This window comes from Macrobrachium rosenbergii, chromosome 14 (genome assembly GCF_040412425.1).
Source record: "Macrobrachium rosenbergii isolate ZJJX-2024 chromosome 14, ASM4041242v1, whole genome shotgun sequence".
Taxonomy (NCBI): domain Eukaryota; kingdom Metazoa; phylum Arthropoda; class Malacostraca; order Decapoda; family Palaemonidae; genus Macrobrachium; species Macrobrachium rosenbergii.
Genome location: NC_089754.1, coordinates 41,226,015 through 41,251,579, shown reverse-complemented (window position 1 = coordinate 41,251,579; position 25,565 = coordinate 41,226,015). Strand labels below are relative to the sequence as shown.

At 37.2% G+C, this 25,565-nt stretch overlaps 1 protein-coding gene and 1 long non-coding RNA gene across 4 annotated transcripts in view; both read right to left on the bottom strand.

Moving 5' to 3' along the window:
- Positions 1 to 55: 55 nt before the first annotated feature.
- Positions 56 to 13,515, bottom strand: LOC136846018 (uncharacterized). Its single transcript, XR_010855306.1, has 3 exons — positions 13,374 to 13,515; positions 5,061 to 5,254; positions 56 to 599 (listed from the first exon to the last, which is right to left on the bottom strand). It is a non-coding gene; the product is annotated as an uncharacterized lncRNA (long non-coding RNA).
- Positions 13,516 to 14,418: 903 nt separating this feature from the next.
- The window catches only part of LOC136846015 (nitric oxide synthase, salivary gland-like), a 110,008-nt gene continuing 98,861 nt past the window's right edge, over positions 14,419 to 25,565 (bottom strand). For all 3 annotated transcript variants that reach the window (XM_067116634.1, XM_067116635.1, XM_067116633.1), the window contains 9 exons: positions 21,624 to 21,702; positions 20,130 to 20,308; positions 19,648 to 19,811; positions 19,112 to 19,322; positions 18,594 to 18,681; positions 18,102 to 18,229; positions 17,182 to 17,324; positions 16,026 to 16,217; positions 14,419 to 15,188 (listed from right to left, as the gene is read on the bottom strand). In XM_067116634.1, the coding sequence (XP_066972735.1) occupies positions 15,138 to 15,188; positions 16,026 to 16,217; positions 17,182 to 17,324; positions 18,102 to 18,229; positions 18,594 to 18,681; positions 19,112 to 19,322; positions 19,648 to 19,811; positions 20,130 to 20,308; positions 21,624 to 21,702 (1,235 nt within the window). In that variant the 3' untranslated portion in view covers positions 14,419 to 15,137. The remainder of the gene's footprint in view (positions 15,189 to 16,025; positions 16,218 to 17,181; positions 17,325 to 18,101; positions 18,230 to 18,593; positions 18,682 to 19,111; positions 19,323 to 19,647; positions 19,812 to 20,129; positions 20,309 to 21,623; positions 21,703 to 25,565) is intronic.

Sequence of the window (25,565 nt, the reverse complement as noted above, 5' to 3'; positions counted from 1 at the left end):
TAGTATTGCAAAAGGGTAAACAATATAATCAACAGAAGTGATAATTTTATTACTAACAGTGTTCATGCTGACAATAAACAAATTATGCAATTGCTATCTTTGATAGATTAGTCTAGGCTTGGCTTACCAAACTAGATCTGTATAAAAAGGGCCCATTTTAAAAATATTGATAGGCAGATGATGTCTATTTAAACTTGCAAACACCAGCCAAGGAGGATTCTTTGTATTTTACCAGTCATTGTTATCTCTCATCTGTTGACTACCCTCCCCCACTCCTGAGAACACACTCGGCTATTATTACAAAACATGATAAAGGGTGTTGTAAAAATTTAACAAATTTATTCACAACTTCACACAAGACATTGCACATAAATATATGATGAACCTGCTACTTTCACACAGCAATAGCAATGCTCAGTAGCTGTAGGAAGTTACACACAAGCAGTTTGTGCTGGCAATGAAATACAAATATTTTCCATGTTAACTGTCTATCATTACTCTATTTTCCAATGCACTTTAACAACCACAAGCTACAAGGATTCTTTTCTTTTCCAGTCATCCGTTTATCTTCCATCACCTGACTTCACTGTCACCCAACCCTGCAAATGCAATCAGTTTATGTTGGTGTTAAGATACTGGATTCTTTAGTTTTATTTTAAGCATTACTTTCTTTCCTTTCAACTTTTAAATGTAAATGTGTTACAGCCTGTTGTAGTATATTGTATTTTAAAAGCATATTATGTACTGTAATTTGATGTATGAATTGTAGCCTAATGTTTTGACGAGTAACTTAACCTAGCCTTTTTGCCTGAAGTTTGAATGCGAGACAGACAGACACACACGGGGATTTTCAGCAGTAAGGGGTGCAGTTTTTTTTTTTATTCACAAGAGCCATAACTGGAGTTAAATAGGTTTATGATATTTATAAATGGAAAACTAGCTGTATTCCAGTGCACATGTTCACAAGAGAGCAAGACTGCATGCCAATAAGTGAATAGATCTAGTGCAACCAAAACTGTTCTGTGGCTCAAGAAATTTCATATCCGTACCGAATTAGTGAAGGAACTGGATTACAGGTAATGAGGTTAGAAAAAGGTGTACCTGTACATGAATAATCTTGAAAAATAGGTAATTTAGTATTCTCATGTAATGTATTTCTCCCAAATCTCATGTTACACAGTGACAGAATTTATTTAATAGGATGAGAAAGCAACCTCTTAGGTGCCCATATTGAAAGGGAAGGAAAACTGTACAAGCATTATTTAGTCTGTAACTTGATCTGAGATATATCAAACAGGTATATTTTCTTTTGTAGTATTATGCTTTATAGGAAAATTGGCAAAGGTGGAAGTTTGGAAGAATCAAGCTGCACTAAACTCTCATCAAAATTTTTGAAGTACAGTATATCATGATGTCACTCATTTTTATTTCTTTAAAAGCATCCATATTTTTTAAATGCAAGAGATTTTGATTTTTATTGTTTTAGATGGTTATAAAATAGGGGCCCACTGATAAGTTGTCTGGTTTCTAGTGTTTGACTTTGGATTTCTGTAGTATGCAGTAATTACTTTGAATTGTAAGATAGGAAATATTGCCAAAAATACAATTTCCAGGCAGTGTTCTCTTTAGTAAACATATCCATGTCCTTCAAACTGAGCAGCTCATGCTGGTCCATCTTTTAAGAGTTCCCCATTCTTATTGGGATTACAGATCCCCTTTTCTTGAGCTCTTTCCTTGTTTTAGCCAGATAGAAATTAAATCATAATCCTTCTCTCCCCTCTTTTGTAACCTTGATTGTACTCTCGGCACAACTCCTGCATAATTAAGTCACTCCATTGTGTTTTCTGCAGTTAGTGTTTTGCCATTGCTTAGAGAAACATCAGCCTTAGTAACCCTAAATTTCAGTGGCAGGTATGTCACTACAAATTTTTCCATTCTGTTTTTACAAAGGATGGGCTAGATTTTGTCCAGGGTCTCAATTTTCTAAAATCTTTATGGCAAGGCTAGATTTTGTCCACAGTTCTTAATTTTCATCTTAGCGGAAGAGATCGAGTCCAAGTTTCTTAGTTTTCATGTATCGTAATGGCAGGCCTAGATTATGTTGGGTTATTTTACTCCTGACTAATCCTTTTGTGACAAGTATTCAATTATATTACTTATGTATATCATTTAGTAACTGATACACTGATATCCAGGAATTTGGATTTCTTCTGAAATGTAAAATATTTTTATGGTTTGCTGTTTTTGAAAACATTTGCTGTGGAAGTCCATAAAAATTCAAAAATTTCAGACATATATATTAATACAAAATGTCAATTTTTTCCCCAATACAGATAGCATTTTATTAGTGCTGTGAAGTTCTCTGTGGATTAATTTGTGTGAAGATAATTTTCAAGACCAGCACAAACAAGGTCAGTCTCCTATACTGATAAGTAATAGCAATATGGTTCATTGCTTAACATAAAGTCATGATACATGATTGTAATTGCTTTTCTTGTACAGTATTGAGAGTATTTAATTGTAGTACTGAAGGAGTCTTAAATTTGATTGTCTCATTTGCATTAGTAATTTTCTCATTGACTATAAAGCATAAAAAGTAAGTGTTGGAACTTGATGCTTTAGGATTTGTTATTCTTTTAACTTTGTAGTAATTTTCCAGTAAAATTCAGTCTTTAAAATGTAACTCTCATTTTTGTATTTTACATATTCTACTAAGATGTTGGCTGTTCAGTGTATTTTAGTCTACCGTATTGATTTTGCAGTAACTTGGGAGTTCAATTTGCTCTTAGAATTTTTCACAGATTTGTGAATTTGCTTATTGGATTTATATGAATGTGCTTCTGATTGGGATTTTATGCCTTTGAATAAGTTTTTTAGGCTACAAAGGTGATATGGGCACACTAGTATTTATTGGTGAAAGTAACATGCTGCTACAAAGACATTTTACTAAATGACTAAGGAAAAAAAAATTGTAAAGGCATAATACTATACAGTGCAGATTTAAATGAACCAAGGGTTTCTCTAATGCTGACATGAGAAAAATTATTTAATTTTTAATGGTGGTGAATTTATGTATTATTGGAATAAAATATAAATTTAACGGTTTACAATATAGAATTGCTGACATTGGCACTGCCCTAGGCATCCTCTCTTTTTTTTTTTTTTTTTTTTTTGAAATTTTGGCTTGGAGATTTTTCATAAGCAGCTCTGTTATACTAATCATGCTGGGACTTATGAAAATTTTTATAAAGCAAATTAATCCCACTTCATTGTAAGAAACATGTGCTTCAGTATCAGAAACAAAATCTGTTTGATAAGTGAGCAAGAGAGAAAATTTAACTGATGTGATTCCCTTTCGTGTGGAGTTTAGGTCGTTATGTATTGATCTCTTATTTTCAGTAAGTAGAGTAGGTTATTACAATCTTTTTATCATTTTGTGGCCTAAGATGTGTCATTTTCTGCCACCAGGGGAAAAGGTTGAGATTTATGATATGTGTGGCATATTTAGTCCAAGATTTATAATTGTTCCTTATATGGTTGCTTTACATTTATTAAATTGTTTATTACAAGATTGTACCAGAGATTATACTCAGATTCCATATAAATTATTTTTAAGTTTGAAATTAGTCTTATAGAACTAACACAATAGAAAACTTACAAATGAATTAATTGTAATACATTTCTATAGTGTAAAATAAAAAAAAAAAATAGATTTCAGTCCTTAGGATTTTCATTGAGATATCACATTATACTGTATTATGGGCAGCAGCTTTTGTCAGATGGATCGTGCATGCCATATGGTCTGTAATGGTGGACAGCTGTTCTCAGTTATAACAGGATTCTGCTGGGACTAAAGCCTCTTAAAAGAAGACTGGTAAGACTTGTAATATTTATTGTGTATGTATTGCTTTGAACATCTGGATTTGGCAGTGTTGTGTGGAAGAGGAAGTGAAATAACTGTAGGACTGCTGAGAATTTTAGCACATTGCATAGTTGGGAGGCAAGCTTTGAGCCTAAACCTAGACAGAGTTATTGACATGTTTCAATAACCCATGTCTTTATGATAAGTAGTCTGTATAAACTATTATTTATTATTATTTCATACTTTATGAATTTTACATGGTAGGAAAGCTTTGCAGACTTTTTTTCTTGAGCTGAAGCAGCTACCGATTGCTGTGATTATGGTATGTGTGTATTTAAATTATGGATTATTTTATTGTAAGCAAATTTTTGGCTGTTAAGTATTTTTCAACATTTTGTATTGGGAACTGAAGTATGTGAGATCCTATGTTCAGATGAATGTTTGGTATAGGTCAACATACGTATGAAGAGAAAAAATAGATTTGCATTGCATGGCATTTGATCATGAAGTTTTGACTTACACTACAGAGTTCATACAGTTTATTACATATGTAATTACAGAATTAAAGGCTCTTTCCTATGCACTTATTGCTGGCAAAACAATAAGAAAATCTGCTGGCAAATTGCATTTACTGAATTTTATGAATAAGTACTTTCTCTACTTTAGATTTTTGTTCCCTTCACTGAGTGCTAGTGATTTGCCTTTGAGTGGAAAAAGATGTAAAGTATAGTGAAAAAGGTATGTCATAATACATGATAGACTAAAGATGGTCAAGTGAAGACTGGATGATGTCTGAAGTAAACATCTTTTATTACATTTATTCTTGGTTATCATTATATTTAAAATGGTGTATATGCATGAAGGGAAAATAAGGGTTTAGCAGCAGTAGCTTGCAAGGAATATGAGAGAGAATTGAATGTCAGGCACTCAAGGAAGATGTCTTTTTGCACCATGTGGTAGGTTACACAAATTTGTAAATACTGGTCTGTAGAAATTTGGAGTCTTTTACTTTTTATTTAGTTAATTTGTGGAGTGTTTGGTGATAACATTCAAGGATGTTCTTGTCTGTAGTACTTTATGATACACATTTCAATGAGATGTTCAAGAATGTTGTTTATTTGGAATGTGAGAAAAGTTTATGAAAGCTATGAGAGAAATATTAAAATACTTTTTTAGAAACTTTGTTTTTAATCCTAACCTTTATCAGTTTTTAGTTTATAGTATTGGAGATGATGGCTTGGTCATTCCTTTAAGTCTGTCTAACAACGAATCCCTTTATGGTAGGAGGTCAGTAGACACTTGAATTGTGACTAGACACATGAATAGCTTGCTATTCATTTGATCTTTTGAATGACTTTATCTTGCAGTATGTACCATTAACCAGTTATCCACCTGAAAGGAAATGAGACACACCAAATTGTCAGTTTTTCAGGTAAAGTTTTCTAATAATACAATTTTTATGCTATCATGTATACACTGTTGAGTTTTGATTTAAATGTATATTAAAAGTTAGAGTAGTAATAAAAGAAAAAACATTACTTTAACTCCTACACAAAATGAATGAATACAAGTAAATGAATATACAGGTATAGGATTTTCTGTTCCTTTGTATGCCAGGAGTTCACTACCTCAGGTCTCAGCAGACACTTCTGTTTCACTGAGGTGTCTGAAAGAACAGTAGGTCTGGGTTTTTACTTCCTATGAGAGACTAAGTGAAGTTTTGAATGGTGTGCCTACCAGTCTAGTATCTGTCAAAAACTTAACTGCACTGTAATCAAAGTCCAATCTGGTAGAGTTTACCTGTGCCACATGTTCAAGTAAATGGGAAGGGTCTTATTCTGATCCTGACAAGGCTGAAAAAATATTCCCTAAAAAAGACCTATATAATCTAAAAGTGAAAGCCAATGCTTTGCTGGAAGCTTCAGTAAGGGCTGAAAAACTCTTAGAAGTGAGGAGAAATTGTGTAAGTTTCTCCTTGGGAAAATCCTGAAAACTGAGAGTCGATATTTATCTCCGGTTTGACTAAAAAAAGTACATTTGGCACCACCAAAGATTGTCGGTTGAAAAGAAATGTCCGTAACTTGTGCCAGATATTCAATTAGAGTAGAACCAGAATGACACACAATTCCCTATTGAAGATCATTTACTCATAAAAAACTCATGGTGTTGTGATTAGTCTTAAACCCTAGGCCTACAATAATGACCTTTTTCTAACAACACCAGCCACAGGTACTTGTGAGAGGGAGGGATTAAGGAGATTTGGAAAGAAATGTCCTGGACAATAAAAAAAATCACCCAATTATATGCTGAAAAACTGCCACATTGTGCTGGCTGACTCCCTAAAACAGAGGAATGCCAAAAAGCTAGTAAACCTGGAGATGTCTAACTTTGCCTCCAACTTAAAAATGCTTTCAAAACAAGATACAGGTGATCATAAAAGTCTACCTATGCTTCCAAAACTGCTCTATGATTGCCTTATAAGAGAAATTTGGCGTCTGTGAAGGATGAAAGCAAGAAGGGAAAAGTACTGATGAAGACGGAGGAGGGAGCCAGAAATGACAAACCTCCCTGATTACTCTTACTACCCTGGGTTCTGTCTAAAAGGATTATCACAAACTCCATACATCCTCTGGACAGCATCCTATGAAATTAAGAATCACAAGAATAAGTATTTATAGGGATGAGAGGGCCTTACCCTTACTGAATTCTGATAAGGGCTTCCACAAGAAAGAAGTCTGAGAGAAAATTCCTGGGAGGAGGACCAGGAACAGGCATAGGTGCAGGCATCCAGGAATGCTTCAGCTTTGCGCTTAACAAAGTAACTTTGTATCAAAACTCATGTTCCAGAGTCCAAGCATTAAAATCTGCATCTTGGATAAGACATAAGACATAGTTTAATTGCTGGCAAGGTGCCAAAAAACCTACAATGTGGCACTGTACAGCAGCATACACTACAGTATAAAAAAATGACAAGTACAGGTTGTGCTTCTTGAACAATGCCTTATGCGTCATAACGAGAAAAAACTCCTCACACTATGCTCTGCCTAAACACAGAAGACGACTCCTTTACGTCTAATTCCCTGTCCACCAGAGCAGAAGAAAAAGTAGAGGAGACAAAGCCGAATCCTCAACAGAACCCTTTATGACATAGGAAGGAAAGCACAATGCCTTCTGGTGCCACACTAGAAAATGCAACAAGATGGCTGAGGAATCAAGAAATAATCCCACTAAGTGTGAGAAGCACATTCTCCTGGAGCACCTCACCTGAGGCTTCAAAAGACAGTTGAGAAAACTAAGACATAACATCACTAAACATAAAAAGAGCACTCTCTAGTTGCGCTACTCTGTAAGCGCAGAATGCACAAGAGAAAATTATGTACAGTGTACTATTTGTAGTTTACAGCTGAAAAAGCAGTTGGCAGAATGGGGGAAGAGGGCCTGTAATACCTAACACGACTGCCTCAAAAGACCAAATGTCATCAACTGAAAACAAAGTACAGTAATTGCCAATATGGCTGCTTGAACACCACTATGTAACTCGACTGAGGGACTTGCCAATGCAGCCAAAACCAAAAGAGAAACACTGTAAATGAAGGAAGACAAAAAGTCACCAACAGCAAAAGTTATAACACGGAAGAAGTTGATTATGAGGAGAAAAAAAAAGGAGTGACAGAACAGGATGACAATGGCAACATCAATAACCAGAATAACGATTGTGGTCCCAAAACAATCTTTTGGCGAGCAACCCAAGTGCTAACCAATCAAGGAAGGTGTCAGAGGGCAAAGAATAACCTTGACCCAAGAACCAACCCGGTTCCCTGGCAGCAGACTCTTCTATCTGTCACAGACCAATCCTAAGCTCAGACCACAGATGGGCAGGGCTACCGACACCCTTCCTCTCGAAGGGGACATGAAAAATAGCAGTCACTAAGGGGAACAAAGACTGGTTACTCAAGACCAGAATTCGGTCAAACCCTTAATAGCTACTAAAATATGACTAACATCCCGTTAAATTTTAAAATGCACTTTTCCTGAATCGAAAGGGAGTGAAAAGGTGGAGCTGAGGTTGCAGGATCAGGCCCAGGTTTACCATCTGGTATGAGAGAGGGGAATGAGGGAGGTAATTAAGGGAGCTAGGAACTGGCAATGAAACAGTAAAATATATATCCCTGTCTAATTAACTGCTTCCTCAATATGACTACTCCTATATATTGTATAAGGAATTATAAATTTGTCTGATCACTCCTTACACTTCATGCCTAGCTGACATCCCTACAACTGGCACAAACTGTGCCTAACACTATAGAATACAGTGCATATCTAATTCTATAAAATACTATCTTTAATGCAGATAGCACTCCTGTAAAACCTGATGGTTTTGTTCCTGTCAGTTGAAGACATACTGAGAGAACAAAAGAATAATTCACAACTGTGATAAGTAGCCAACAGCAACTAGTGAATCACCAAAGACTATCCTGCCCTACGGCAAGAAGATTTCTGACAAGGACTAAAACATTCAAAACACACCTGGTAAACTAGACAGTCATCCAGGTCAGCCAAGCAATCTTTATTTTTATTCTGAATACCAGCCACACTTGCCATGGGAAGATATAGCTATCTATAATAATAGGTAAGATTCACCACAAATAAAGGTAAATCTATAAAGCCACTGCTGTAGCTATGCCAGTAGGTGCAAAAGCACATCATCATGTGAAACCCTACATTCTAGCATGATGAAACAATACTTTGGTGCAGGATTGTTATATATAAGCCATCCCAATACTCTTAATAAGATTTAAAATATAGCTAAGTCCTTATACAAATCTAAAAGACAAGTAGAAGACAAAGTATATAAGTCTACAAACATCCACATCATCTACAGGTGGTTTGATCATGTCAGGAGGTTTGGAATACAAGATGTCAAGATTATATGAGAACCAGCTTCCCTAACAAAGCAGCAGCTAAGAAATTCTGGAGACCATAGAGAAACTTATAGAAGAGAATGAATATTTACCAGACCAGGTATTCAGTGCCTTTGAAACCATTCTGGTTTGGAAAAAAAATTCTATGACATTTATCAGCAAGGAAGAGAATATCAAGGTTTAAACAGGTAATGATTAAAACATGCTGTTCTGTGTTAAGACAATTAAGTTTATGATCAAGGCAGTCCTGATTTATAAAGCTGCTGATCCTCAAGCCTTGAAGGTAAAGGATAAATTCCAACTGCCAGTCTTCAGATGCATAACAAAAAGGTATAGACTATCATACCACTTCCTAGTGGGGTTCCACTGTTATTTTGTCTTGGAAGTCAGAAGATATCTTGACAGTAAGGGGCTGCCTTTTAAGGTCTTACTGATACTGGATAATGCTCCTGGTCATCAAGTCTCCCATGAGTCCAATACTGAAGGAGTTAAGTTTTCTATTTGCCCCCAACACATCTCTACTCGACTCCACTTGACTCAGTATGTATTGTGCATTGAAAAATGAAACAACTCACACTCACTTCAAAACTTCTTTAAGTAACAGACTGTTGAACCTGAAACTTCTCCAACTTGTGAAACTATTTAGCAAAACTTGGGCCCAGTCAACAAGAATACATTAAATGAACTGACAACCCCACATCAGCCAATATATAACAGCTTCAAAAACCAAGGAACAAAAAACACAGTCATAAACAGCCTCATGACAGCTGGAGCCCTTCGTTGCTCAAACTTCACAATACACTACACTACAATGGCCAAGCAAAACTCACAAATTATACCACACACCCCTTCGATCCCAAAGTCACAACTTCTAAACAAAGCAGACTGTCATCACACACCATGGCAAACAAAATCTTGATGCTGTGTGTCTCCAATCTTAGCAGAACACTCATCATTTGATGAACGAAGCTCTCACCCCATAAAACCCTTGGTGATATACTGTGCCAGAGAACTACTTCAAATAGCAAAATGTTCCCTCTCTATTATGGCTTCACTGGTCCTGTGATGCACTGCCACAATTCTGTTACCCCTTGGTCAATTTGCAACCAAAAATAATCTCCATACATCCCATTTTTTCCATCAACTCCAACCTAACAGCTGTGGCAGTCAAGCAATACCTCTTCAACAAGTCCTCTCTCTTAGAATAAGTATTTGTGCTGTAATACATTCAGCAGACTCTCGCCTCAGCTCCTTCTACACTGCATAACCAATCTGGACCACAATTGACAACTGATAAATAAATTATGATTTTGAAATGAGTCACATCCACAGCAAACCTCTTCCAATTTTCTTCTGCTCCAATCTCCTCCTTTCTATGCACCGATGGTGCTTGGTCTATTGACAGACCTTTTGCAACGTTGCGATACCTTTTGCACTGCCTGCCTTGTTAAGCAATAGGTTCACCTTTGTGGCCAAGCATAACATGTAGGCTACTCCCATGTGATGCATATTATGCACATCTTCCAAGTTTACATTTCCAAGACATCACAGTTCAGATTAATCTCCAGTAGATAAACTCTTTCCTACTCTTATTAATGCATCCATCTTTTTCTTGGAAGACAACACCTTACTCACAATCATATTTATGCTGAATTCCATAAGGCTCCTTCAGCATCTCCAGCCTTCAACTGATGAGTAACTCTGCTGGCCCCCTCCATTCTTACTCTTCTCTCCTCCATCATGGCAACTCTTACCCATCTGTGAACTGTTGCCGAATCCATCATTATCATAATATTGTCATCCCCACTTAAGTGCAAGACTTGACAACTTTTGGTACAGCTTCTAAATCGACTATGTTAATGTGGTCACAGTTACTTTTCTTCCTCAACCAAGCAACATCCTCCACCCAAAAACCATCCCCCTCAAACAACACAACCATTGCTCTACTACTCGCATATCACACCACACCACCATCCTCTCACCTGCCCCATACTTGATCTTCACTTTTCACTCTCTCCAACACTTCTTTTATCATCGTCTCCACTGCATCTCCTGCATAATACTCCCACCCAATACTGTGCTTCCCTCTTAATACTGTATATAGTTGCATGCCACATTTAACCATCCAGCAAATGAACAGTGATCTACTAGCCTTCCGTGTATTAAAAAAAAAACTCCCATCTAATTAGACAGTCAGGCATCAAGTATTTCATTTCCTCTAAGGAACATTAATTTCTGTCCATGTTGCTTTCCAGCTCAAGTCCCAAATCTTCTCCCAATTTCAAGGGCTTGACAATCAAAGTGAACCAAACCTGTTGAGGTGCTCTGTAATACCTGCTGCAGTTACCTGAGATTTATTCAATATCTATATAACAGCTTGTAGCCCTCTTAATCTTTTCTATTTCTGTCACTGTCTTCAAAATCATGACCAAGATGCATGGTGGAGCATTAAGGCCAAATCTCAGTCTTGTTAAACAATGTATTTCCTTTGACTTTTACCACTTAGGACTTCCCTTACACCTCCATAATTGTGATCTGCAAAAAGGCCGATTTCAAATCTACTATGATAATACCCCACTCCCTGTCCCCACTCACATTCTTTTTTGCCTTACATCTGCCACCTGACTTCCTGTGTGAAATTCCAAATGAGCAGATGTAGAACTTTGTTCTTTGTTAGTTGTTGCTCTGCCTTAAACGGCACAGTACCACTTTCAGCCTCTGCTCCTCATGGTAGGAAGATGCCCTCTTAATTCAATTTCTCTACTTTCCTCTAAAATTCCTCCCTCTTTTCCATTCCAGTTCTCAATCATAACAACTTGCCCTTTACTCAAAGTAAGCGGCATGCCATTCTCCCACACTCAGTCAGTCAAATGGCTACCATCAAGTTTTGCCTGGAAATCCTTATCCTCCAAACAGCAATCATTACCCCATCTATTCAAACCTTCCAGTACCTTGGTCACGGCCACTGAACATTGCAGCATGCCGAACTCAACCCTTTGCCCGTCTAGTATGAAACCCCCAAGAACTCTATTGCATCCACACCTAATATCATGTGAACATGGCTGGATACAATAGCACGAATCCTTAATGACTGGCCACTCACTAGGCTATCTGGTTTACCCAACATGGTCCCTTACATCTGACCTAACTCCCATCAAATGTGACAGGTAGTTTCTCCCCTTCACAATCATCTAAAACGTGTGAATTTACCAATGTGGTTGAGCCCTCAAACTTCTTCCATACATTTTAATCTCTACAACCATCAATCATCTATGAAACATTTTTGCTCTACAGAGGAGGTGGCTAACAAACCAGTAGTCATTTCCCTGACTGCACTAAGATGCATTAAGGCTGACATTGCCATATCAATAGCATCTAATGGGGATTCTATCCTTGCAGAACCTGGCTAGGCTACATGAGGTTCACCACCCCAGAAACAATTGTCCCTAAATGTCCAAGCTTCACCTGTCATATCTTTAAACAATGACTTACGCTAGATAAACTACAGCCTAAAGCCACTGCACCCCCTTTAAACCCAAGAGCAAAAAAATTTTGTCAACTCCATCACTTCCTGTGAAACAGCAACTAATGCTTCAGTACTAGAGCTAAACCACTATTGCATTTTGGATTTGAAAATATAATTTTCCTATTTTTGGTAATTCTATATATTCGTTCCGCACCTGTTTTTACCTTTTCAACTGGTTTTTTCTACACTTTTAGGGGTTCTGATACTGGCTGTGCATCTGTTTGTTGTCGGCCAAATGGAACGTCCCTTCGCCTTTAGTACTGGCCCGGGGGGGGGGGGTTACCCATATGTTAATGAGTTATTGCACTTGCCAGACGGGATATGAACCGTTCGAAACAGACGTACCCGTGCTCTGTCTTGTGAAGATCGCATATGGAAACCCCTTGTTGGATGGACTTCAGGGGTTAATTACAGGCTAATTACACTCGAGCGCCCAAAATTAAAGGTAAATTCATAATTAGCAACCACAAAACTGTATAAAAAGTTAAGTTAGAGGGCAGTCACTGCCACGGAGCTACTAAATAGTTCTATCCTAGTTTTTAATGTTCTAAGTTTCTGACATTCGTTTTGTTAGCAAACGAGTACTATTTGAGATACTGGACCTCATCCTTACAACCATTAACTCACTGGGCCACCGTGTGTGAAAGCAAGGTTTTTGGGTTGGGGGAAAACAAAATAAATGAAATACAAGAACTTAATACTGTTTATAGTTCTCATTCTGATGAAGGTAAGTTTACGGAATGTTTTCAAACTAATATCATGCTACAGGCCTAGGGTGAGGCCCAGGTACCCTACGTTAGGTTAGGTTAATTGTGCGAGCAAAACAAACACCAGAAACTTACAAAGCACACACACATTAACGCACAGGAAAATCCAATAATGATTTACAGTCAAATTAACTACAAACTGCCTTCTTCAACCTGTCATTATATCACCTTCTCCATTACACGGCTTTATCATATGCTAGTACTTTGGTCGCCATGATGCCTAGGCCTATGTAGGTTCGCTTGTGTTGGACAATACATTAAATCACCAAAGTAGCTATTCTAGCAACATTACATACCAAAGCTCGGGCCGGTTCAACAAGAACACATTAAACAAACCGACAACCTTCAGTCGATCTCCTAAATAACAGCTACTATAAACTCGGACGAACACTAACACCGTCACGAACACCAGGATTGGCCTCGGGGCTCGGGCGACTTAAACTCGCGACGTGACCTCTTAACCTTCTCTACAACGGATCGCCCATTGTCTAGCAAGGCGGCCCCTTCCCCCAACCACCCCTTTGAGTTGTTACAAATATACCGACATTCACCAATTATATACCACATTCTCTACGAGAAGAATTGTTCAGGCTATGGACGACGAGTCCAAAAAGAAAACGTAATGATTTTGAAACTTATGCAATTGTTGTTGCTATAAATATCATCAAAAGAGACAGTGCAGCTATCGGGCTTGAGACAATAAACTAAGATGCAAAAAACTCTAGGAAGACTTCGTCAAAGGCTTTACTGGGTTTGATGGAACCTATAAAAAATTAGCAACAAAAATTGTAACTATGGCAAAGAAAGTGGGCGGAGAAGGATCTGACAATGTGAATCTATTTTCAACAGACTTTACACAAAAATTTTCATAAAGTAACAACTTAAAGTTGGTAAAAATAAATATTTTATCATTCATATTAACATTTGCACACCGAAACCATTACACTTTATCTGTAAGTACAAAAATCATGATGATAATACCGATTAAGTGAGCCTTTAATCAGGTTATACTATTAATTCTATGCATGTTTTAAATACTCATCCATTAAAATAATACTTTCTTTAAAAAAAAAAAGACCAAAAGTATGAGGAAAAATAGTGAGAGCCCCTTGTCTACCTTTGTTTGTGAATTAAAAGTTGTTTACTCATAAGGAGAAGACTGGAACTCATGAAACCAGCCACAGCCCAATTTAAAGTTCATGAGTATTACTAGGTCTATGGAGCAATCAACTCGGCTCCTGGATTTACAATTTCAACTAGATGTTCGAAGGTTTATATCATGCATAACCATAACTGGGATAATTAGTGTTTGCTTTTCAAGCACGTGATTATGAAGCAAGGTTGTGATAAACGTATTTATTTTCATCTTAAAATCATAGCCAAAAAAGGTTTTGTTTGTACAAATGATATTCAAAAATACATTGCAATACTGCTTAAGACAGGGAAAAATGTCTTTAACATCATGATGACCTTAGAGAAGTTATTACCGAGCCAAATATTAGCTACGAAGTTATCCATGTAATGAATAAGTCTTGCACATAAGAGTCTACTTCTGTGCTCATCCAAAAGAGAAGTATTTTGGGAAATTCTTCTCCTGCCCCTATTAGAGATAACTAAAGGGATTATCTTTGCACATCAGAGACTTTGTAGCAAGTGATCCTGTCTGAGGTGCAAAAAAATCACGTTGAGAAGTGCAAAAATATATTTATATTAAACCACAGCCATTCGTTTACCACTTTCTAGTGGGATACACTAATAATAAAACAAAATAAACACAACATTGTTGTTACAGCCGTTCTTCTCTGAAATGTTCTTCTAACAGAACTACTATGATACTATTTTACATCACGTAGTATTATCTGCCGAGTTGAGGACACCATCCTCATTTTATTATTCTTACTTCAAATCTTCTGAAAGTGCGTCTTTACTTCAGTTAGATGTGACTGTGAGTCAGAAATGCTTTTAACCAAGAGACGAAGAATAAGTGACATCCTGCTTCACCTCCCATGGAAATGCTCGTTAGTTTACAGTTCCATTTCTCTGCTACGATGCTGCTTCCGCTAAGCCGGGGACCCGTTACCAAAGATGTCTTCATGATAACGACGCTCCTCCTGCGTTGGATAAAATTTCTAGTTAAAGTCAGGTCATGAATTAAAGCTGGTAAATATATTTAACTTTGAATTGCTTTCTTCTCCCTAATTTTTATTACTGAGTCAGTACATCTTTATTAAACTGAATAAAATCACAACATTTAACTTCTGTCTAAAATATCATAACTGAAAAGTACTGTCGTCACGCAAATACATGTTTAATGGCCTGCTGTAATTTTGAAGATTTTTTTGCAAGCCTAACTGTCCAAAGGTAATAAAATTTTCCCGTTACTTAGAGTCATTATATAATTAGAAGCTGGCTATGGAAAAGATACATTTCATTAAATCTGAGTCCACCACAAACTGGATATATAATTTTCTTTTTGTTTGTTAAAGTACAGAGATAAATGCAAAATCACCACTGTGCATGAAAGTATTAACTTACATTACGGTCATATGACAGACTGGGAACCTTCACGATCTTTTCATTCTTCCAAAGCCTGCTTAGCCTTAAGGAATTTTTCTTTTGTTCTTTAATCTTCACAAAACAAATAAAAAGTTCCTCGTATATTTGTGACACGTGACCTGTAGTCATTTTAACTGCTTCCGAATCGATGCCTTATATTTAGTAAAAATAAAAAAAAGGGCACTGCCCGGTAAATGTTTACTTACATCAATGTTTAATGAACCACTGTTCTAAGTTTCGGGATTTTCCGGTACAATTAAGAGGGGTTTAATAATGTTAAAATAAAATAAAAATTATGTCCCCTATCTGTCCGTATTTTACACCGTTATTAGTAATGTCTCCAAAGGTGACCACTTTACAGTGTTAAAGTAAGAGTACCAGTTAATACTTACCTTTATTTTCTGAATGATATTTCTAGCTTGGTCAGGAGTCTTCCTCCCATGATCTTGGACGATAGATAGGAGTGCTGTGGAGACGCCATCCGCCATGCTTTCACTCCCACATATGTAGACATGTCCTGCTTTCAGCACCAGCTGTTTGTAGACTTCCTTTCCGTTTACGAGCAACACATCCTGCACGTAGGTCTGAAAAGGATTGTGAGCATTTGTAGATTCAATGATTGCTGTGAATGTCAATTAACCGAGAACTGAATTTCAACTATCTTCACATGACACAAGAGATCTTGGGAGCTGAAGCAAGCTGGAACATCATAAAGAACATGTATAGAATTTAGGCCAAAGGCCAAGCGCTGGGACCTATGAGGCCATTCAACACTGAAACGGAAATTGACAGCAAAAAGGTTTGAAAGGTGTAGCAAGAGGAAAACCTCGTAGTTACAATATGAACAATTGTTAGGAAAGGGTGCATTGTCAGATGGAAGAAAGAGAATATGAAAGGAGATACAGTAAAAGGAATGAAAGGGGTTGCAGCTAGGGGCCGAAGGGACGCTGCAAGGAACTTTAAGTAATGTGGGGCAGGCTGGACACCTTGCACATCAGTGAGTTTTTCCCAACTTCCCGACCCACCTTGGCATTTGCTAAGGTAAAGCCTCAGGTTCTGTGTAAGCACTTAAGCTCCAACTTTTTTAATGACTGAGTGAGTCAACTGGTGGCCCCCTTGTCTTTCATTTAGGAATCCTAACCTCGATCCTGATGTGAGGTACAAATTTATTTCCATTCCAGACAGCGTTGTGCATTCATTTCCATTCATAAATATCACATGAAAAAGTGATTAAAATGTTATCACTACTAACGTGTGATTGAACTTTCTTGGGAAGCATACTTGAGGCGCATACTTCTGAACGAGAGAAAAAATTTTCTACCATAGTTTAGTGGTGGTTTTCTGATCAGAACAACATCAGCTGTTCTAAGTTTGTCATGTGTATAACATTACACTATCTCTTTCACATACACAGTGTACAGCATATATATATATATATATATATATATATATATATATATATATATATATATATATATATATATATATATATATATATATATATATATATATATATATATATATATATAAACTACATATTAATCTTACCTTTGGCATCTTAGGATCCCGGGATAGTGCCAGATAAGCTTCCTTCAGGACTCCGGCTCGACACATTGAAAGCTTCTCTTCTGCATACAGATCATTTCCTCTGGTCTGGCACCCATAGAAGAGGGTTACTTCACGTCTTAGACCTTTGTGTGAAATAAAAAAAAACAGATGATCTCCAACCTTTTAACCCACAAAGAAAACTTGATGACCAAGGCTACTTTACAAAGTATCAGAATATTAGAATATGCTGTCACATGGTCATCTATGCAGTTGAAGGCAGGCCCACAGAAGCCAGAGTTAACTAAGGACAAAACAAATGAAGTAACGTAACTAATGAACTGGGACGGGGCATGGGGCTGAGTAGAGAAGGATCACACTTATTCCATATCGTTGTGAAAAACTGACCAAAGTAGGAAAATAGAAAACTTACTTGCAATAATCAATTATTCATTTTCCATTTACAAAGGGTGCTCCGTTTCACTTTATACTTACAAAATTACCAATACAGCTCAGTTTAGTTTCTCAGAATTAGAATAAACAACTGCCAAACATATTTTAACTAAAGAATTACTGATTTATGTAATACTCACATAAAAATACATTACCTATGGGATGATATTAAAACAGGGAAAAAGGAAACTTACAGCAAGGGCATTGTGATTATTACAACTACAAGTAAAGATGTTGACCTCTTGCAGTGGTTTGTATAATGTGTGTGTGTGTGTGTGTGTGTGTGTGTGTGTGTGTGTGTGTGTGTGTGTGTGTGTCATTTCAATTCCATAAATTTCACGAAAAGGGAAAAGGCAGAGAGACTGGGTTACAGAAAACACTTCCGCTGTAGAGGCTCAGTAATAATGCAGTGGAAGAAGCTATCTTTACAAGAATGTATATGATAAATTGCAACCTAATGAAGATGGTACCTGAACGATTTATGTTGTACTGATAGTGGTAGTGTTGCCAGATCCCTCGCAGTGGCGCAATTCCGCTTCCCGCACCGATGAGAATGATCGGTGACCTTTCCTCGTCAGGCACTTGGAACTCAGGAGCACTATAAACAAAAAACAAAAAATATATATATTAAGAGATGAGGAACTACTGACAATATGCATTAGTTGAATGATAAATCATGTACCATAAATGACTTAATATTTCTAAATGTAAGGGCCAGTGGGAATGTAACTAAATCTATCAGAGGGCAAAAGACAACAAGAGAAAGAAAGAAGAAATCGGGAGCTCAATCATGAAAACATTGGAGGTTCAAGGAAGTGACGAAAATGAAAATAGGAAAAAAAATTCAGAAGCCTGACAAAAAAGGAACAGAAACTTTCACTGAAGAGTGGAAAAAGATAACTGATAAAATCTGTTTGCGGTCCTTTGCAGAGAACAAATCTTGGAGGTGAACCTAGACTCACCTTTTGTGGAACAACTCGATCTTGTCTCGTGGCTTCAGTTTCCTGATGTACGATGTACAGACGCCCTCATGCAACGGCCCTTTGCCACCTGGTAAAAGCAATTGAAAAATAATGAAATATAACAGAAGATCACATCTAAGTGACAAATAAGATAATCAGCCTTCAAGGGTAATGATTTAATATTTTTTTATTTTACACACTGGAAGGTAAAGACTATATTCTTTTTTATTTAACTGACTCAGAAGATGCAAAGGGTCTCTGTGAAATTCTGCTACCTGCCTTTACTATACTTCATATTCAACAGACCTCCCTCATCTGCAGGGGTTGTGCGAAGGACACATCCAAAAGCCATCTGAACTCCCCTTTCAACATCATCTCATCTCACTCGGAACTTTCATACTTTCCCCAGTGGTATGATCTCGAACTCTATCCAGTCATCTGACACTTTGTAATGACAATGTAAAAGATGGTTTGTTTTTAACTGCAAACATATAAACTTTCACATCCAATTTTCCTACCCTTGGTCGCGTAGATGAGGCTGGCAACTGTGAGAGTCAGCTCCCCTTCTTCGAAATCTGGCGAGGAACTGACTGAGTAGAGACGGGGCTGCAAGATGGGAAGGCGGCACAACAGGAGTCCGGTGTCCATCCTCACGCTGGAGAACTCATTCAGAACCTCCAGCAAGTTAGGATACTTCTCTTTTCTCCACCGGCGATACATATCGATGTCCTGAAAACCATTAATAATAATAATAATAATAATAATAATAATAATAATAATAATAATAATAATAATAGCATGCTTGATGCCAACAAAGGCCACGCCTACACCCAGCTAATTCATTTTAGCATAAGTGAGTGATACATCTACCGCTGAAATATTCTCTCTCTAACTCCTTAAATCATATCAACCCGAAAGAAGCAATCTCTCATTAAATAAAACTGTCCTCGCTCACAGTCCTTGCTTCAGCCAATACATAGGTATAAAGGGGCCTGTGAAGAGAGTAGCCTTCAGTAATGGTGAATTAACATACCCTAATTGAAGCACAACATACCGTCGCTAAATTGTTCAGCTGAGATCGCTGTTTGTTGTTGGTTGCCACCGAGGCCATCAATTTCAAGAGCTCTTGGGATGGAGGCGATGTGATATCTAGGTATCTTTCCAGAAGGGTTCGGGTGCTGGCCACAGGAAGGTTCGGATGAGGTACCCACGAGTCTCCTAAGGAAAATATTAATAGTATTCATTCATCTTTCAAAAATCTTCATGGTCATGGTATTATTCAATTGTATTATGGTGAAACCTACTGACTGCTCCTATTTGCTTAACATTGACACCGAAACTCAGTCATTATAATTTTACGGCTTAATAAAATGCATTCTATTAACGATACTATAACTGTAACGTCCTTTTAAAAGAAACCTTACTGAAATACCACAGTAATGACAGATTCAGAGGACCTTTCCCAATGTCAAAAGAGAATTTGATAATAAGCGACGTTTCTTTCAGCCATTTCAAGTCTAACGAGAGGCCTCCTACCTTCTCCCCTCTGCGTGAGGATCTGCCCACTCATCGCTGGGTCCGGGCAGTTCACTAGTCTCTCGAGGATACCGTGAACCATGAGCTGACTGTTCGAAGGTAAAACGCCAATGTGGTCTCCTGCCACGTACTGCATAGAGGGCTTGTTGCCTATGTTGACGGTCAGTTTGTGATACCACCTGTTGAATATATGAAAGACTGAACGATGCACTTTTACTTTTCAGTAACTAACTCACCTAGTAGAGAATATCTGCTTCTGGGCAAGGTAAGTTATTAAAAAAAAAAAAAAAAAAAAAAAAACTTTTAATGGAAAAAGATGGGTAAGGAACCTCATTCAGTCTAGTCCCAAATAGTCTCCCGGGACGGACGTCTTTACCAGAAAACTAATCAACAGTAATCAAGTCTACTAAATGATAAGCCTTTGGTGTAAGGCGACTGGATCTTTCGAAAAAAAAAAATTCATTAAATAATATCCGGCACAGTGGATTTAATTACAATTTGCTTCATTGATCTTTAATACTGTAAACAGAATTGAAACTCCTGATCTAGAGAAAGCGCTATATTGCAACTGGACAGGTTTTATTTGTCTATCCATGAATACCAAATCCTTTGGTGTTGTTTGGAGTCTACTCAAAACAAACACAGCGGGAAATGCATGCTGTAAGAAAGTCTGCAAAGCAATTTCATCATCATGCCAATAAATGAGATTAAACTTTCTCGTCGTCTTGCAAGATGAGGCAACGCATATCTTAATAAACTACAGTAGATGAAAGTAACCTGTAAATGATTTTGTAAAATGCCCTAAAGGAATCACTGCATAGCATTATTTTGTAAAGAGATAAGTGAAAGTGACAAGTAAGACGTAACAGCAGATAATGTAAGCAGACGATGTTCATGGATCAAAGCTTATGTCTTAGTATAAGTTTTAACCTTTCCCGCTATCTTCTTGGTCACCAATTGTGACTCGCTGCTGATAGCATTAGACTCAAATCGACTCCAAAGGGGATGGAAGTTCCTTCCTTCCAGTGCAAAGGAAGAGTGACCTCTCAAACCCTGACAACAATTATTTTTCTGGTTCCAGGCGTATATATATATATATATATATATATATATATATATATATATATATATATATATATATATATATATATATATATATATATATATTGTATAACTGAATCATGAAAATATGGAACGTCTCTTTATTACCTTTAGTTGAGATAAACATAAAGGTCGTTTTAAAACGACTGAAGTTTGTGTTGATTAAAATCTCATTTATTTCATCCTAGATTTTTTACTTGAAAATTTGGAAAGACCACATATGAAAATCCCTTGACATATTGAGCATTAATTTTCCCTCACTGAGTTCAGGAGTAAGCATGAGATGAAAGATTCTCAAAAGGTGACTCGTAAGTTTTCATCTTTCAAAATTCAAGAGAGAGAGAGAGAGAGAGAATTGTTAATCCATTTCAAGCGCACCCAAAAATCACTTACTTGTTTCCGTCTTCATAAAGGGACTCGCTTCTCACAACCGTACAGGTTTCGATGTTTTTCTTGTGAACTGTCGACAGGCCTGAAACAGGTTGGCGTTCTTAATGTTTCTAATTCTAATGGTTACGTAATGATTCTGGCTAGACGTGACTTTAAACAAGTTCATAACAGCTTTAAACATAATAATTATTGTACTTTTCTTGTCTATTACCACATGAACAATTTCAGTTTTAGATTCACAGCAAAGGCACCGACTTCTGCCTTGTGATATTCTTTCTGCGTTCCGTGATGGCTGCTTTTAATATCGACTTACCTTGTGACCCTGAACATTACTCCTCAAAAAGGACACTTTCCAAACTATTTTAGGTTAGAGTGGAAACAATACTACTGTTGAGGCATGTTTACCATTCCAGTAGTAAGTTAACTACCGTTTAAAAGGACATTTTCACACACTGCTGGGGGCACTTTTTCTTATTTTTTCAATGTTTACCTCTCCAACAAACATAAAGATGTCAGATATCTTGAAATTTAAATAAATGGGGGGAAACTGCTAAATTAAAACAGGCAAGGAAGGGAAAGCTTGAGTTATGAGGAAAAGAAATCGGGCAACATGTAACAAGGTATATACCTTATAAATAATAATAATAATAATAATAATAATAATAATAATAATAATAATAATAATAATTGTGTATGTAACTTCCAGCAATAGCAGGCTTATGAAATCATCAAGGTGGTACAAAGTCTGCTCTGGCCTCGAAATTATTCACAATGAAGAGACCAAGGTCTATAGATTAAAGAGAGACCACGCTCCCAGCTTCGGGATGGCGCACAAAATATCCTTTAGGGTGGGGACGACAACCTACGGGCAATCCTGGCCAGGGCTAGCCTCTCTCGCCACTGGCCTGCCTATAATGATGCAGGCTGAAGATGCCTTAATCCGGCAGCAATTTTCTGAGATGTATACTATAATAGTATTGCATCAGCCCCGGTTTTTTTGTCATGCCCCTAGTTTAGGTTAGGTGAGGTTACTTCAATATCTCACATTTAATTTGGGTGCGGGAAACATAATTAGATTATTTTCAAGAAAATTCTGTGGTTAGTTTTTAAGATATGGCGTCCCGCTTTTTTCAGGGAAAGGTCCCGGTGTAGCAGGAAATTATTCCCCCCTGACTGAAATCCCCCCGGGAAAATTAGCCTAGGATTGATTTCCCCTCGGGAATAACAGCCCAGGCTGTTTTTCCCCCGGGAATTTTGGCTCTAGGATATTTTTCCCCCTCTAGGCCATTTCTCCCCCCTACATATATCCACCATAGCGGCGTGTTTAGTACAAGCCCACTGGGGATTTCCTTATAAACATAAACAAAAGACTGTAAATAACAAAGATAATGTCCCCCAAGAGGTAGTTTAGTTGTGATGATAATTATCCTGTGCGGCAGGCTGTCGTTGCTACACGTCGCCGCCATAGCCATACTCTTATAATAGTAGTGGGGTTGGGGGAATCTTGGCCAAGAGGGGGGAATATTATCCTGGGACGAAATTCCCCCATTGGGAAATATATCCTGGGCCATATTTCCCCCGGGGGAATTTCGTATAGGGGGAAATACACATACAGACTGTTACACCTATGCTCGATTACATCTCGGGGAAAATGCAGTCCGGCAACTCTAACCGTGGAGTTTTACTACCCCAAGACTATCGCCACACCCATACTGTATAGGCTACTGGCTGGCAAGTTAAAAGTTTATCGAAAAGTAAAGTCTTGTCGACAGCCTACGAGTGAAATGTGACAGCCGATGTGAAACGGCATACATCTAAAGTAGATATACAGAGTTATTATGCAACAACGCTACTGATAAACTACATAGAGACTTTGTGGCAAATGAAAAATCTCAGGAAAAATTTTGAATCCATAATATAGTAGATACGTATTACATTTGTGGGAATACGTATACATGCGCATTCAGTTAAAATTCCTCATTACTATACAATCAGAGAATTAAAATAATCACGAGTGTACTTTATTTTTTTTCTATCCAGCCCTTCTTTACTTCACTTTCTCAACTTCATTCACACAGTATATGTGACTGAGATGTACCGTACTTGATTTCCATGACGGGCAATTCAGGCAGATTTTGAATCAAAATTTAGATCTTCGATGGAGCAACGCCACTTGAATGTGATATTTGTATTCTTCAAGACTTTTCACTGCTTCACTTAGGGGTTAGGGTACATACATGAATACACAGAAGAATGATACTGAATTTCGTGTAAGTATTCTCTGTGCGTATTTACTGCGTGCCCTGGACACACAATACTTTTACTCCTAAGAGGTACGAGGGATCACTAGCCTATATTTTACAACTTAAAAATTCTTGAGCCATTCATCTGGCAACCAAGCTGTTGTGCTAGTCCTCCATTATTATTCATTAATTGATGTAGCTGAGTGATATATCATTGTACCAAGCACTGTCCAGTGTTTAAACTCAGCATATATTACTCTAAGATTTATAGGCTTCACCACTATAGACACTGCAAGTCATTTTGTCAGAAACGTCACGTCTTCTTTACATCACAGAAAACGGTAGTACCTTTAAGGAGAACTGTCCTAAAATGCGTGGCATAATAAATTGTGAAAAGATCCCAATCATTTCCACCTTGCGCTTACCGTGACCACATATAATAATATTTATCACTGAATGATATTAATTTGATAATTTGAATGAAGTATAACTGTAATTATCTGGCAAACTGGTCCCATTAGCCTTAAATGGTTCACTCGTTTTTATGTGCAGAGGCCGTTGGGTTAAGACCCAAATGTCATTTTCTAGCTCACGCCCATAGAAAGCACTGAGGAAGAAAATGAAGGGAGAAGGATGGGGGTTTAACTATGAAGGAAGAGACAGTCTTACTTATGAAGGAAGCAACAGTTCTGTCGATGTGAAGGAAGTAATAGTCCTGTATCTATGAAGGAAGATATAGTCCTGTCTTTTAAAGGAAGAAAAGTTTTAAATCAGGAAAATAAAAGGGAGAAGATAATTTGAAGGTTTAACATTAGAAAAAAGATCCATGTCATCCATGGAGTGCCGAATTTTATAGCGTAAATAAAGAGTGGACTGACTGGTTTCACAAGGTTTCCTGATAGAAGAAGTTCAAAACAAAAAGCGTATTCTTGATATGCTTGGGATAAATAAAAGTGTCAAGGTTGGCCAATTAAGGAGAAAGAGGCAGGGGGTTGCTGGGCTCACTGTAGTGATATAGCTGAAGTCTTTGTTTTGTTATGCTATGTTTTTTGTTTCATTATGATACCAATGTAATCAGCTCAATAAGATCTGAAACTGAACAGGGACTTTATAAATTCTACCACCAGTCAAAACAATGTTAATGTTCTTAGGAAAAAAAACAGGCCGTACAAATGTCTGCAAATTAAGTGTCAGGCCAGGACTGATTTTATGAGCTTTTATCCGATAGCTTCTGTTTCTGTCTGAGAAAGGTCAACTATATAGGGTGCTATAGCCCAATAAGCGTCTAGCATAGGTTCGACAGCACTAGATTCAACACTCGCACTTGTCATAGTGTTGAAGTTTTTCTTGTGCTTGCTTTTGATTTCATTTTCAACTTGACATTATAGTTCCAATTATAGTGCCATATTTCCTTTCAGTTTATCTGTTTAGTAACCATTTCAAACTTCCCTTAATGTTAGGTGGGGGGCTATTAAAACCATCATTTAAAAAATATATCTATTTGGACAATGCTGTTGACATTTGATTATAATGTGTACATGTAAAATATAAACATTGTGAAATCCCAATGAACTCCTTCTACCAGTCAAAAATATCTTAAAATTATCTTATTTTTAGATATAAAGAAGCCTCTACTAATGAGATTTTTAGTGACAGGAGAGACACAGAGGGACATTCCAAAGTCGAAGATTATTATGTGAAC